At 36.5% G+C, this 17,109-nt stretch overlaps 1 protein-coding gene across 5 annotated transcripts in view; it reads left to right on the forward strand.

Annotated features, from left to right (window-relative positions):
• Positions 1 to 17,109, forward strand: part of LOC132104209 (CUB and sushi domain-containing protein 3-like) — a 435,094-nt gene that overhangs the window by 402,602 nt on the left and 15,383 nt on the right. For all 5 annotated transcript variants that reach the window (XM_059509502.1, XM_059509503.1, XM_059509504.1 and 2 more), the window contains 4 exons: positions 1,223 to 1,402; positions 5,250 to 5,423; positions 9,894 to 10,067; positions 15,207 to 15,280. In XM_059509502.1, the coding sequence (XP_059365485.1) occupies positions 1,223 to 1,402; positions 5,250 to 5,423; positions 9,894 to 10,067; positions 15,207 to 15,280 (602 nt within the window). The remainder of the gene's footprint in view (positions 1 to 1,222; positions 1,403 to 5,249; positions 5,424 to 9,893; positions 10,068 to 15,206; positions 15,281 to 17,109) is intronic.

Raw genomic sequence — 17,109 nt, forward strand, 5'->3', positions numbered from 1 at the left:
TGTACTGTGTTTTACAGTCTGGTCTTGAATCTATAATGATTGGTAGGTACATGTCTCTTACGTCAAATTGACTATTTGATGACATTAACCAGTTCCATAGTTGTTTTTTGCTCATGGTTAGCATACGGATCACGCTTTGTATCATTTTAATCTATTTCAGTTACATGGAACAGAAATGATGAAACATAGATCTAGTTGATTAAAAACTCTTCTCGTAGTAGTTGTTTGAGAAATTATGCGTCAGACAACACAGTAAAACAGCTTAGCCTGCATAATGTCTAGGTAAGTTGGCATTCTCATCCATAATCACATCCCTTAATGCTCTCAAACGTTCACCCTTAAACGTGGGCATATTCCCTGCATACCATTGACTGGAATTATATGGGCAGTGCACCAAACCAGCTCTGCTTGATGCAGCACTACATGTGTTTATTGAATGGAGCAAAAGCAGTGATACATGGCTGTGTCCAAGGGAGGAGTCACATTAGCATTTAGCGTTAGCCATTTCTCACCATCAGCTGACATGTTTATGTATAAGGCTGCTGATGGATTTTACGAAACATAATTTTCCGTCCTTTTCCAAAAGACACAAAACGTGTGGCAACTCAAGGGTGACAAATAAGTAATGTTCCAACATAAATCAATAGAGGAAATTAAGATGTTGGGTCTGGGAAATAATTAAATAAATGCACAGATCGGACGAGGTTTTGTCAGCCACAGCAAAGTGCAAAACTACAAATTTGTTTCATCTGAATTCCAGTGGCGCCACATTCTTTCTCACATTATTCCAATCCGACCTCCTCTTATTTATCCATTGGAAAGAATGATAATTGTAAAAGATCTGTGGAATTGATTTGAAGTTGCACCGGTGGGACAGGAGCCGTGACCGCATGCTACTATTGATTTCTTTACATAATAACAAGATCTATCATTTGAAATAAACAGCCAGGGGTTCTAAAGATTGTTGTAGCGTAAATGAGTTGTTAAAGATGATTTGTGAACGTGGCTCCCTAAGGTTTGTTTCTATCACATTTCCACAAAAAACTATGATTGCCATCTGAAGAGTTGTATTAGATACTGAATAAAGATCTACACCACTGTTGTTTGGCAGATTGTAAATTGGCTAGACTTTTAACTCGAATTGAGACTGTTAGCACATCGTACTCAACACAGTAGTTCATTTTGACCTATAAGCATCATAACAATGATCTTTACTTTTCAGTGATCAACTGCGGAGACCCCGGAGTGCCAGCAAATGGGCTGAGATATGGTGAGGACTTTACCATTGGACAAAACATCACTTTTGTGTGCCAGCCTGGCTACACGATGGAAACCGAGAGTTTCTCCACCATCACATGTACCGGAAACGGTACCTGGAACGCCCCCGTGCCTTTCTGTAAAGGTGAAACTTGATTTAAACTTCACTGAACATTAAAATTAACAGTTCTAATAAATTGTGGTACCATTTTACAATAAGGTTCAATTTGTTTACATTAGTTAAAGTATTAAGTTAAAGTCATCCTTAATTTATTAAGTTGAATACATTTTTGCAAAATTTAAATGGACTATGAACAAATGTGGATTAACATTAAACTATAATATATATTTCCAAAATAACATTTACAGTATTTATTTATTTAGATGAATGATCCTCCATGCATCAACTTAAAATTGAACCTTATTGTAAAGTGTTACGTAATTTCTCATTTCTTCCATAGGCTTCATCGTCTCAAGATTAACACATTACTCTAGACTTTTCTGTGACTAGTAAAGCCATATAGCTTTATTGTTCACAAGGCAAGGCCTAAAAGATCATTTGCTCACTGATATATTTGCACATCTGTCCCGGACTGCCCTGAGCGTTAGATGCACAGATGCTTCACCCAGAGTGAGTTGAGGTCTTCCAGCTTTGTGTCTTCGGCATTGTGATGGATGTCTAGTTTGAAATGTAGAGCTAACAAGGGGAGGAATATTTATCTATCTTTGTAGGTCATCTTTTCTTGTGCAATTGCGTTACAATGAATGGTAAACATTCATGTTTTATCAAGCAATCATGCTGTTGGACAAATGATCTGAACACATTTGTAGACTGAGCGTTCATTCACCCCTTAAGGGCTGTGTTGTGTCCCCATTATTATAATCAGCTTTGACCTATGAGCCCTTGCATTTCTCGTTATTAATTTCACAAATGACTCCTGTCATCTTCCTACTGCCAGGAGATGAACTGGTATATGAAGCGATATGAAATTAAATCCAGGATTGGACGATGCATTTGTGATCCTCACCAGTGCCCTGGCATCAAATGCCATTTTGCTAAGCTCATTTAGATAGACACAGATGTCTCATTTATTCCTGAAGGCAGTGGCCTCCTCCTGTCTCTTAAAGGACCAGAGGTGGAAAGTAACGAATTACATTTACTCGCGTTACTGTAATTGAGTAGCTTTTTTGTGTACTAATACTTTTTAAAGTAATTTTTTAAATCTGTAATTTTACTTTTACTTAAGTATATTTTGTTTAAAGTATTGTACTTCGCTACATTTTAAAACACATTAATTACTGAGTAAAAAAAATAAATAAATCGCTCCCTGGAAACTACGTCAGTAAATAATGGGCAGGAGGGCAAACTGGCGCAAAAATCGCAAGAAATTTGCAGACGGACAAAACAGGCGTTAGTGGTGCAGACACCGCTGAAAACGAAACCCCGTCATATTCTGAAGTTTAACTCGAAGGAAATGAAGTGAACCCCTGGCCATATGTATGCTCTATTATGCAGTGTAAGCTGTACTTGCCTAGGAAGACCAAACTAGCAGCTCATAAAATCTCGACATGACATCAACCCTTCGCAAGAATGTAGAGGTAAGCTAAATAATTGCATCGTTGCATTGGTGGTTAAAATGAAGCTTTGACATGTTAGCAAGAGGTTTTCCACAAATTAGCCAAAAAGACAGTGGTGAGGAGTGTGTTATATATATCGTCTGCGATAATATCATATTTTTTGTTTTAATGATGTGCGCGCGCATTTATATTGCGTTCTTTAACTGTGTGATTCAGTCTCCTAAAATGCATTTAGAATGATCACAAAATTGAAGATATAGGGGCAGAAAATTCAAATATTTATATAATTTTATATATTAAATCAAAATCACACAAAGAAGGCCCTCTTTTCCTCCAAAAATCATCATGAATATATACATACATACATATATATATAACAGTTCAGTAAACAAGTTAATTAAGAGACTTGCGTTTTAGACACAATATTGCCTTTTTTAGCTCTATTTCTACAACAGAAAATAATTCCAAACACAGCCACCAAAGCACAGTTTTGCGTCTCTGAGCAACGTGACAGTGTTTAGTTCCTGAATGAATCAACCGTTTAAATGATTCGGTTCAGTCGCAATGACTCACTTATTAACAGTGACTTGCTGACACATACTGGCCATTTTAATATCACATTTAAAGTATCTTTTGATTTTTTTAAATGATTAATTTCTTATCATTTCAAATGAGTATTCAACATTTTATGTCTTGTATATCAAAACATTATTCATGCATTTGTAACTTCAGGTTAAATGCATTCTTGTCCTGCACTAAACAGTGTAATACATCTAAATGCCACTTCCAATGAATCTTCTGCATTTCCTCTGCATTAAAAGATGAGTTTGTTGATACTGATTTGCCTGGTAACAGCCCAAATGTTTTATTATTCTAAATAACTGATTCCTTTAATTAAAAACAACTAGTTTGAGATTAATAGACCTATCCCAGGGGTGTCAAACTCAGTTCCTGGAGGGCCGTAGCCCTGCAGAGTTTAGTTCTAACCCTACTCCAGCACACATATCATGTAGTTTTCAAATAAACCTAAATGATTAGATTAGCTGGATCAGGTGTGTTTAATTAGGGTTATATCTAAACTGTGCAGGACTGTGGCCCTCCAGGAACTGAGTTTGACACCCCTTGGCCTGTCCCATTTTGACTCCCTCCCACTGTTAAAATGTAACTAAGTAATTTTTACTCTGAGTAAAGTTTAAATGAGCTACTTTTTACTTTTACTTGAGTAGATTTTTAGACTGGTACTTTTACTTGTACTTAAGTAAAATTTCATTAATGTAATGGTACTTTTACTTGAGTAGAATATTTTTGTACTCTTTCCACCTCTGTAAAGGACATGTTGTGCATACATATCTGAGGAACCTTGAAATTCATATTCTTGGTCTGAACTGATATTCTGTCACACAGAGCCATTAATATGCATGCTAAAGTGAGCTGACACAAAAAAGAACCACTCCCACCTCTGTCAAATGCTTCAGGTGTGGGAAGGATCCTGACATTGATTGTGTGCGTGTCCCTTCTGTCTCTTTCCTGCAGTTTTGATGGTATATGTGAAATATTTATTAGCTTAGTCTGGTCCAGGCCTCTTTAAATGATGCCAACACTGATTCTGATTAATAATACAACAGTGGGCTTTGTTAGAAGTTTATCAGTTCTGTCAACATGAGTTGAGCGAAGAAAACACTATTAGCTCATAAGTAAACAGTCGAAGCACTGTTTTTGCAGGCAGTAATCACCATCTGGCTAGAACTTTACTATGGTATAAAGTGTGTGTGTGTGTGTGTGTGTGTGTGTGTGTGTGTGTGTGTGTGTGTGTGTGTGTGTGTGTGTGTGTGTGTCAGTGTCAGCATTGTGTTAGGGTGTTGCACCATAAGTGGGGGCATGTGTCATCATGAGTGCCCATTTGAGCAAGGCATTGGCTTCCTGTCTGGTAGAGTGTGATTGATTTTAAGGGCTCATGTGATACCTGAGGACTGATTACCAGCGAAGAGGACTTTCCTCACAGAGTTGTGCAAGTGGTTATTGGAAAAGATGGGGCTTCTAAGACAGATATAGCATTCAGTGACTTCAGTAGTGTTAGTAGAACAATTAATCTCTCTGCCTAACTGAACCTGTTAGTCCTGTTATAGTTAATGCTGATGTTACACATGTTGTTGTCTTATATTCGTATATTAATAAATATGTTAACAGCTTATGTATTAACTAAGATTATTCATAATAAATTTATGTCTACATCATCTAAGAAGTTATATAATTTAGTTTCATTTATTTTAAGGGTGTTTACAAATTTTTACTGGAAATCAAGACAAATGTACTTATTTAAAGTAGAATTTTTATGTTGTTACGTTGTAATTGTATTAAACATGCCATTTTTTAAATATACACTTAACTCTACTCTGTTTCACTTCTTCCTTTAGCCGTTACCTGCGCAACTCCTTTGCCAATCTCAAACGGGCTCCTGGAGGGACGTGACTTTGAGTGGGGCACCAGCGTGAGTTACAGCTGCTCCCCGGGATATGAGCTCTCTTTCCCTGCCATTCTCACCTGTGTGGGCAATGGTACATGGAGTGGTGAGGTACCCCAGTGCTTGCGTGAGTATTGTACTACTCTATTAATATTAATCAAACTGACTGTTTCATCCCTTGGGTGTTTGCAAGCCTATGCATGCCAACATTTCCGAAAAAGGAGGCAGAAAGTTCACACCTTGCCTTATGTCTGCAACTTATCTTCTTGCTGTTGGCGAGAAAGTCATGTTCAGATATTGATTCATTGATTGATTGGATCATCGCCGAATGAGAACATATAGGGCAAAATTTATTTTTCAATTAGATCTGCTGGATTATGCAGCAATATTTGTTTAGGACACCAGACAAGGTGGGCTCAGCATGGTGGGATGTCAGTCTGTTTCACCACAATGCTGTATGATGACTAAGATGAAGAACCTCCAGAAATGGTATGAGAACTTAAAGTTTACAAAGCCTAGTTATCACAAAGGTATCCTTGTTTTATTTTTTGGAACAAAAAGCTGCCAATGTTAAAAAATATATATATATATTTTGCTCGAGGTAGAAAGCATACCTCTGACTTTGTCAAGGTACTGATTTTTTTCCTTCTCTTTCTTTTCCACTTTTATTTTATATCCTGACAGCATATCTATAATTCATCAAGAAAAGTTGAGTTTGTAGTGCTAGATCTCAGGCACAGTAGTCTGACCAGCATATTTATGATGGCTCAGACAGCTGATGACGTCAACCATGTGATTGATTTTCCCTCCAGAGACCTATTGTTTGCCTGACAGTGGCAGGGCCATGGATAACGTTTACCACAGGGCTTAGGACTTCACCCAGTATTATGTGACTATGTTCAGAATAATAGCAGACTATTCTTACTATTCCTGCAGTATATAATATGTACGCTACCATTTAAAAGTTCGGTGTCAGTATGCTTTTTTAAGAAGTGAATACTTTTATTCAGCAAGGATGCATGAAATTGATCAGAAATTGACATTGAAGATATATATGATGTAAAAAAAAAAAAATTATAAATGCTGTTGACATTGAGGACTAGAGTAATGGCCAGGGCCGTGTAGAGACCTTTGTAGGGGCAGGCGCTCAAAGTATAAAAGGGGCACATGGAACAAGGCTTTAAATGGCACTGTTCAAAATATCAATACAGCAATATATTGTGATGCATTCCTTGCTGATTCATGTATCGATATGGATGATTATGTAATGATACGGCAAATGCTCTGATGCAGTTTTGAAAAAGAAAAAATAGAAAAGACAATTTTAAGTTTAAAAGTTAAAAAAATATTTTCTTTCCACCTAATAATAGCTCTGGGATCAGAAACTGAAATGTCTTAAGTTGTCCCAACCTGATGGCTTTTTCTTCTCTGTTCTACAGAATAATTAAGAACAGCTGTTATAGTAAAAACTATAGAAAACGCTTGTGCCTCTACATTTTCCTCTTTCTCACCACCCTCTGTCTCCTGGCTTGCTGTTCCCTGCTCTCTTCTGTCACTTGTGCCTCTACATTTCCCTCTTTTTCTTCCTCTGTCTCCATCTCCTCATCTGGGCCCGTTTCACAAAGGAGGTTAAGTGAAAACTCTGAGTATGTTTACCCTGAAATGAGGGAAACTCTAGGTTTTCTGTTTCAGAATGGGAGGTTTGTCAAACCTGAGAAAGCAGGGTAAGTCAAGCCCGTTTCTGAAAGAGAGGTATCATATACTCAGAGTCAGTTACCATGGTAACTTACTCTATGAACCTAACCTGGTCAGGAGAAGGTTTTCTTCTGTAAACCCAGAGTTTCTTTCAGTCTCCTCCCCCTTTTTAAACACTTCATTAATGCACCGCTGGAAAAATGCTCTTCTTACTAAGTGTTTTTTTTTCTTCTTTTTTTGCCCAAGTACAAATATTAAAAAAAAATTATAAAATAAAGATTGATTTTCTATATAAGAAAATTATATAAGAAATTTTGTCTTGTTTCCAGGGGGGGAATCTAAATTAACTGCATTTTACTTAAGCAAAATTATATGCCAGTGTGGTAATAAAAATAATCTTAATGCAAATGGTAAACCTTATTCTGAGTGTCTATTACTAAGTGCAAATCTACTGTAGCTCCGCCCTCCATCGACACATAAGGTTAAATATGACACATGTGAATAACGGCTTCAGTGGTGTAGGCACTAGGCAGTAATGTAAACGGAAACTAGCTTGTAACGCTATTGATTGGGTTGAGTCTGGCTTTGGCTGAGCTCATTCTTCTCACTTTTCCCATCACATGTAACATTAGAATTTATTTTCAATAAAAATGAACAAAATGATCTAAAAGTGGAAGTAAAGTGCCTAACGAGTGTTTAATAATGATACAACTATTTATAATTGTAATAAATATAATCATTTACAATGTTATTATTGCATCCTATTAATGTATAACAATACTGAGGTGCAAATGTATCTGCCAGTATAAAGTATAGTATAGTATAACTACTTTTACATGGTAAATAGAATATATCACGATTTTCACTGTACATTTTTTCTGCAAATATCATCTAGAGCTACTTGCACTTAGCCTGCTGTAAATAGGATCTATCGCTAAGTATGTTAATTCCACTTAGTGTAAATAGACACTGCCGTATTTTTCTTACTCTATTGGCAGATCATTTGTAAAATAAGAAAAATACACTTAAAATATTATTATTAATATGATTATCTTATATATATTTTTTGCCCATGAGATACCATAAAATGATTAGCTATTAATTCATTAATCTAATGTTTTGCCAGTTTTCACCTGTGATATTATAACACTGATAAGAATTATATTTGTATTGAGTCTGAAGTATGCAAATGGATTTTTGGCGGGAGCTGTTGCCATGGTAAATCGTAATATCGGCGCTCCATTGATACTGGCTTTTTATAGTAGTGGTGCACGCGCTTAACTCAGAGTCAGTCAATTTAGAGTTGATTAAACCAACTAATTTCAGCTGTTCTGTAACCGAAAACTCAGAGTTTCCCATTTATGGGGAAGGCATCTCAGAGTTCAAGTTTAAACTCAGAGTTGGTTGAATCTCCTTAGTGAAACGGGCCCCAGCTCTATTACTGTCAACTCTCTGTCCATTTAGAAACAAGGCATAATTTACTATTTCAGCATTAATCTATTATTTTAACCATCACTACTGTCTACTCTTGCACCTAATCAATAAGTCCACCTTAAATATTGATACAAAACATTAAACAACTGATACACTGGAATATAGTGATTAATATTATTATTACTGTTGCAGTTGTTGTTGTCTAAAATTGAACACCTTTGCAATGTAAACAAATGACAGGCTACAAGTGTTATTCATCTCCTTCACACTGCACTTTGATGTCAGGTGTCAGATGTCAATATATATATATATATATATATATATATGTGTGTGTGTGTGTGTGTGTGTGTGTGTGTGTGTGTGTGTGTGTGTGTGTGTGTGTGTGTGTGTGTGTGTGTGTGATAATTATTTTTAAGGCAGTCTATGTTTTAAAAAATAAATAAATACTGTAATATAATACTAGTTTAGTCAAATAACATAAAAAAGACCAGACCCCTCGATGCCTGTGAAACTTTTCTCCCTCAAACAGCACGCTAACGTTACTCTACACTACAGACTCACAGCAATATAAACAACATATCTGCATGTTCTCACATCACATCGTTCTTGTAAAATGATAATAAGTAAATAAACATCAAAATCACTTCGCTAAGAATGAAACACCACTTACCAGCTGCCGCGGTGTTAATAATATCCTCTAGCAATTAAAAAATGCGGAATCGTCCCGCTCGAAGGAGGTCATCGTCATCAGGTGAAAGGTCATCATGTGGGACATTTTATTTACGGCTAAATTATTATTAATAAATGTTACTAATATTTAGATTGGGCATGGGCAGGCATTCACAAAAGGGCATGTTATTACAAAAAATTTGAGGAAAATTTGCTTTGACAAAGGGGCACTTTGGGCACCAAGGGCCAAAGGGGCAGGTGCTCAAGCACCCAATGCAATTCCAGTCTGCAGTGTCACATGATAATTATAATTGTTATTTTAAAGTTATTTAATATTGCAATAATATTTCACAATATATATTTTTTTTTACTGTATTTTTCATTATGCTGCCTTGGTCAGAATAAGACACTCTATGCACATGCATGACCTAATACATTTGCCAACATGTGCAGTATACATACATCAGAGCACACAGCATGATGCAATATCTCACAATGCATTCTGCTTGTATTAGCCTTCCATTTCTAGTGTGATGAATGAACTAATGGAGGGCAATATACAATGTACATTGCAGATTGTAAATTATTACATTTTAAACAGCTTTTGAATATTCCTCACATGTCTGTGTTCCTCACAATTTCAATATTTTATACACTTTTTCTCTCTTTCTGAGAAGTGGTATAACATAATAAAGCAGGCACTTTGTTTTATAACGAAAAAGCTTTTAGCATCATTTATGCCTAACCGTTTGAGAATGATTTTTCTGAAAGTGTTTCTTTATGATCTCTGTGATGATAGCTAAGTTCTGTGGAGATCCTGGAATCCCTGCCTTTGGCTCGAGGGAAGGCCGCAGTTTCATCTACCAGTCTGAAGTGTCATTTAGCTGCATGGCTCCCTATATCCCAGTAGGCAGTACTACACGCATTTGCCAGGCTGATGGCACCTGGAGTGGATCCCAGCCTCACTGTATAGGTAAATCAATTATACTGAAACAGTTTGCATACTTAAGCCATATGTTAAATTCCAAGTCAAACAGACTGTCATAATAGTTATTGTATGTTTGTATATCAAAACCTAATAATGCTAAAACCAAATAATCAGTCAGCTGAAGATGACCACTGTGCCCAACTCTTAGCAAGAAGCAATTATGGTCATTTAAAGGGATAGGTCAACCAAAAATGAAAATTAGCCAGTCATATAGGCTGCATTTACACTGAAGATCTGGATGCCCAAATCACTTTTTTTTTACTATATCAGATTTTTTTTGACAACCTGCTTACACCTTTTTTTTTAAAGTGATCCGTATCCGATAGTTTCATCCTCACATCAAAATCCTTGATTAGTACCAGTTCTTCACAACAGTGATTTTAGCGGATCTGGGTTCTAATTTGTCCTTGTATAGTTTTGTTCCTCATTAAAACCAAATGTGTTCATCAGTGATTGTATTTCAAGAGCAGGGACATGTTTGTCTGCATTTCATTTTGTGGTTTAATCACAATCCTGAACAAATAGAGAGTCTCATCAAGAGTTAGCAATAGATTGAAGCACTCAGCATGATCTCAAAAGCCTCTTATTTAACACAAATGAACCAAATTAATACTCCGCTAGTAAACAAGAGATATATATTTTTTAATAGATATATCTGTACTGTTCAAAAACATTTGACATCCAACTTGCATTAACAGGTGATTATCCTGAATCCATGTGCTTTTTTCCTGCTTACACGTTCATGAGCCATATCCGATCTGTGCCACATGGGAGGAAAAAATCAGCATTGGGTCACTTGTACCATGCAGTGTAAATGCAAATTACTCAACCTCAAGCCATCCTAGGTGTATATGACTTTCTTATTTCAGATGAATCCAACCGGAGTTCAGACAGGACCACTTTGGCAAGTTACTTGAGTTTATTGAACACAATTTATCTTTGGCGGTATAATTCATTATGGGGGTTCTTGCTCCAAAATTAATTGAACATACGAGAGCTTTAACATTAACCCTCCGGAACCATCAGCTTAGAAATACATGATAATTAAGACACTTAATAAATGTCTTTAAAAGCAAACAGTGGTAATCGTGTAGATGTGGCAGTGGGACGTCGATCCTGTAGCTTGGTTATGAGGATAAGTGTCTCTCAGTGGACCTCAGTGAGGTCCATACCAACCGGGACTTGAAAGCCTTAGTGATCTGAAACAAAGAGACGACAACCAGAAGGTGCATGGTAATATGCTCATGCTTATAATGGGGAGGGAGGGTTGCGAGCCATTTGAGCATACTTACCGAGCAGTAGCGCCACGTATATATGTCCCGTATCTAATTGGAGAATGGTAGTGATTGGAGTCATTTGACTGCTGACCGCATCAGCTGGTCGCAGCCTATGGCTCCATGGCCTGACTTAACTAACGCTGTGTTTGATTTATATTAAAAATTGTCCTTGCTCCTCCAAGCTTTATAATGGCAGTGGCCGTTTTTTTCTGTTCAGCAGTCTAAAAGAGGTCCAATAAAGCATATCCATCCATGATAAAAAAAAGTGCCTTACACAGCTCTGGGGGGTGAATAAAGGTCTCCTGTAGCAAATTGATTTCTAATTTATAAAGGTCAATGCAGAATGTATTTTTATAATTAAAATTGTATAAACAGTAATCTCTAGCTTTGCTAACTGTCATACATGGTTAGCGGGCAGATGATGTAGAACATAAGTGACGAATGCGGAAGCAGAAAGAGAACAAAACAAAACACTGGTCACAAATTTGAAGTACAAAACAAGGATTTGTGAAGACAGATGTCGGAGTATTTCTTTATAAGCCAAGAGAAGACTGGTTCTCCTTTGCTAAAGCAAGGAAACTTCCTTTGTTCCTGTAAACAAACATAGTTTTTCTTCGCGAGACTAGCATATTCTCATCGGCACTTGCATCCTACGTCATCCGCCTGGAACGGCTTCCACATACAACAGTTAGAGCAAGCTAAAGGAAAGTAATTATAACGTTTTTAAAATGGATATGTTTCTTACAAAATTGCATCGATTTACTACAGGAAGGCTTTATTTACCCCCTGGAGACATGTGAGGCACCCTTTTTATGGATGGATGTGCTTTATTGGACTTCTTTAAGACTGTTGAACATAAACACCCACCCACTGCCATTATAAAGCTTGGAAGAGCCAGGACAATTTTTAACATAACTCCGATTAGATTCATCCGAAATAAGAAAGTCATATAGACCTAGGATGGTTTGAGGGTGACTAAATCATGGGTTAATTTTAATTTTGGGGTGTACTATCCCTTTAAGTCATCCGAGTCTTTATGGTTTCATGGTTCAGTTCAGTGGAAGTTGGTCAGAATTTCAAGTTTTGCCTCAAATATTGCTTTCCAGTAGCTCTGTCTTTTGATTACCACCCCCAATGATAAGCCCTTTTGGTATTATTTGTCACCCAGTACACAAACAAGCTCAAAAGTATTTAGCAACAACAACTCTAAAGAAATCGATGCCCTCCACCAGCCCAGGCAGCCCAGGCCAATGCAGCTCCAATCAGGCCTGATGTTGTATTGACACAATTATGGTGGGAAAGAGCAAAGCCACTCCTTTTGGTGACCACAGAACAAGGGAAGTGGGAACAGTTGGCAGACGAGTATGAAGTAAGGAATTATGGCCAGGGAAAATGAAATTGCATGATAAACTTCAACTTGACAAACTTACTTCTTGACGGCAGGCAGTGGCAGCTGTTGTGAAGTTATTGTCCTCTGATTCAAAGCTCAATTAATCAGTACTCTTTATATAGATCTTTATACTTTTTGTGTAATATCAATTCTCTTATTTGCAGTATTATTTAATACGGTCTGATATTCTGAAAATATTTTCCATTTCTAAATTTTAGTGTAGGTAACTATTATATGAAGGTAGCTTGACCAAAGTTAAACTACATGAAATCATGAGTTTGTAACTTAAGCTTCGGGTATTGAGTTTTTGTTCCTTCCAAGGTTTATTTTGCATTCTCCCCTTACAGTTTTTTCCCTTGTTACTTTCACCACACGTTCCCTTACTGGAAGGTATTAAGGCCTTGATCTCTGTAAAGCTGCTTTAAGGTGCTTTTGAATTGCGAGAGACACTATAGAGACGGATGTGAACTGAATCAAAGTTATTATTCACAAAGAATTGTTTCTCTTTTTTTAAATATAGAGTCCTGAGAATAAGTTCTTTCAGAATTTCTATATATGTATACATACCTACTTTATTTCTTTTACTTTTCTTTCTTCTTCACTGTGTAGTAACTGGTCTTTGGCTGTATTATCTACATCCATTTCTCCATGTCTCATTAGCAAAGACTCCTCTCACTGTCCCCCTAAGTACAGTGTTTATCTGATTAAACCCCTCAGTTTATACATCCATGAGGGAGTCCTTCTCCTAACGTCAATAAATACATCGATAATTCTTTTTAATTGAGCAATTAATTGAATAAATGGTCCCAACTCTACGAGGCCATTGTTGAGGAGCCAAGTATAGCCAGCAGGAGATTCAGATGAGCTTTGATTTGTGCTTTTAAGCATTTAGTGTACTGTGCCAACAAAAGATGTCAGCCATAGCCCCAAAGCAGGTGTAATCATTAAACTCTTTCAATGGAGTATTATTATGGCCTCATATTACACCCTCAAAGACACCATAAAAAAGTAATATAAGGTGTTGGGGGGGGTGGAAATTAAGGGCTCTAAAAGGCCACTAAACAATTATACACAACAATTCTTATAGAATGAATCCTATTGGCTGTTCTCACTGACTAAGATAAACCCTGTGTAGTCTAGATCAGTGGCACGGACAAGATTAGATGCAAATAATGAAGTTCAACTAACCTTAAAATTGTGCATAGTTAGGTGTGGCAAGTTAGGTGTGGTTTTTTAAAAGTTAGAAAAAACTTTCTCCATACCTTTTGTTGTTGATGTAAATAAAGGTAGAATAAATGATAATTGGGCACCCAGTTGCAGATTCATATATCAGTTGGTAGAAGCTGACAAATTAGGCAGATGGCGACATGAACAGGTTGTGTGACATGACCTCATCCTCAAAAAAAAATTTACTAAACTATGCAGGGTACAAGAAAATATGACCCAATCAACAATAAACAAAGATCACTTGCAGTGATGACAGGTTGCAGTGCATTTTTGGTGACCAAGAACATGAAACAATCAGAGACATTTACAAACCAAAACGTTTGCATATTTTGACATATTGTTAGGCATATGTTGGGCATTGTGTCATATTGTTGGGCATATGCAACTATTATATTATATTATATTATATTATATTATATTATATTATATTATATTATATTATATTATATTATATTATATTATATTATATTATATTATATTATATTATATTATATTTCATCTGTGTTTAAATATTTCTGTTTATAAAAGTGTATCTTCTGGTGGTGACAACCTGATTTTTAATATCGGATTTAATACTTGTAAAAATAAAATACAAATAAAAAAGGGATATCAGGTCAGTGAATCAGTTATAGTTTCTACTTCCACCTAGTGGGCACTTCCTTCAAAATCAAAGCAGTACGAACACTGTCTGCAACTCTTTTCTCAATATGGCAATGCAATCATATATTTTCTGTGTGCTGACTCCGTATTAGAAGCTACATGATGGAGCATGGAAAAGGGGCTGGTTTTGTAAGCCTTACAGGTTGTCCTGTCATTTGCACGCCTGCATTGAATCAAGGGTCTCTGCATCAGCTCAAAGATGTGCTCTACATCCCAATTACAGAGCAGCACAGCTGTGTCATAGCAGATGCACTGCTGCAGCAACACTGCCCCCTGCTGCGTCTCCTTCAGCCCTCCATAAAAAAATTTTTAAAAAACTGTTATGACACTGCTGCAGCACTTACATAAGCACACAGGCCCCATAACCATCACTATAAGCCAAGTCTTAGCACTGCTTTGAGAGATGTGTTTGGGCTCATGAAGGGCGATGCAGCACATATTTATGAGAGCTGAAATGTTGTTATGTTCTTATGGTGGTGAAAAAGACATTGCCTCTGTTGTGAAAGATATTGAGAAGAATCTGACTGGATATTCATTTGTTTTGTCTTTCTTCTTCCTTTCGTTTCTCAGAGCCAACCCGTACCACCTGTGAGAACCCAGGGATGCCCCGTTATGGTTCTCTCAACAGGACCTTTGGCTTTAAGGTAGCAGGATGACTACATATATAATTAAAAAAGAGTGCTGCTCTCATTAAAGCTAAAAAGGGACAAACCAAAATTTTAAGAAATAATCACTATATGAACCAACTACTTTCAAATGTATTATTTAGTATAAGAAGTCATATATATAAAATAAAAAAATTCACTCATATATATACTCGTATAATCATGCACTATTATATTATATTATATTATATTATATTATATTATATTATATTATATTATATTATATTATATTATATTATATTATATTATATTATTTGTAATGACAAATAAATATTATTAGACTTTTTTTTGCACTTTTATTATTATTATGGTTCTCAACATTTTTTATTCCAAGGCCCACTCTTTTCCAAAACAAATTTGAGATTTTTGGAATATACTGTAAAAGGATTAATGTAAAATATTTTTTGCAGAAAAAAAAATCTAGAAGAATATATATTCATAAAAAGTATAAAAATTCCCAAAGAGTTAAGATCAGGTTTTGTTAGTTTATATGACTTTTCATGTCTTGAAATCATGCTTTTATAATTCTTCATAGAAAAATAAAACAAAAATTGTGCGTGTAAATTCAAGTAAGAAATTTCTTGTTTTTAAGTTGTTTTGGCTTATTTTAATGCTTGTTTAGTCTTCATTTTAAAGTGTAACTAAACCCCTGCTCAGAGCCTGACTCCACCCACTGACAATATTTGAAAAATGCTGAAAAGTGGGTGTGATCCTGAGACCCGCAGTGACGGATTGATTGACAGCTGCTGTCAGAGACGCTAAAATGGAGAGTGACTGTAGTGACACAAGTAGCTTTGCAACAGAGCGATCATTTGAAGTAGAGTTCTTTTCTCCCCCACCTTCACCTGAAGTGGAGGATGTCGAGGTGTCTGTTCATATCAATTCGAGCCGCTGGCTCAAACTGCGGTCTTAACTCCCGCTCCGCGTTGCCTTTCAGCGCGAGCTGTGTGGAGAAGCCCATTTCCACCTCCATTGCGTTGGAGAAGCAATCCCGTGTAAAATGCAGTCTGCACACTCCAGCTCTAGGCGGGAACTCGCGGTCTTCCAGGCCAAGTGCATGCAACCACTGGCTCCTAATTTTAGTCTGCTGGTAAACTATGCAGTCCAGCAGTGCTGTCGCAACTAGCAACACACCTCCGTACCATCCTGACCACTGTACTAAATACAGATAAATCTACGCTAACTTGAAGATATAAATAACTCTATAATTGATATGCTAAATAAATGCTATAATAGTCTATCCTGATCGTCAATCGTTTCAATACTCGCAATTCTAACTCCTGACTCACTACAGTGATTTTGACGGATTTTTGACGGATGGTTTTATACTGCCAAGGGCGTGGTAGCTCGTACCAAGGGGCGTGGTGGGCTGGAAACTGCTTACGTCACCTGCCACCGCTTACGTCACTTGCCACCGCAACATCAAATAGGAAAAATCAACTGCAGTAGCCACCATTCAACCTGAAGAGGGCAGCACTCAGACGTTTTTACACCATATATTGTAGAATTAAAACACTTTATACTCAAATGTCAAAAAAGTTACTCGAATCAATAAACAGCAGTAATAAAGCCCCATTCTTATAGATCATTAACTAAAAAAAGTTGGTTTAGGGTTTAGTTACTCTTTAAAGAAGATGGCCCCAACTACCTCACTGAGAATCGCTGCTTTTTAAAGGAAATGTTCATCAAGAATAAAACATTTTGTTATCAGATATTATCCCTTTATGTCATTCCAACTTGAAACTAAAGCTTCAGATGACATGGAAAATAGAGTATGAGTTGTATGGACCACTTTTACAACACATTTT

This window comes from Carassius carassius, chromosome 25 (assembly GCF_963082965.1).
Source record: "Carassius carassius chromosome 25, fCarCar2.1, whole genome shotgun sequence".
Lineage (NCBI taxonomy): Eukaryota > Metazoa > Chordata > Actinopteri > Cypriniformes > Cyprinidae > Carassius > Carassius carassius.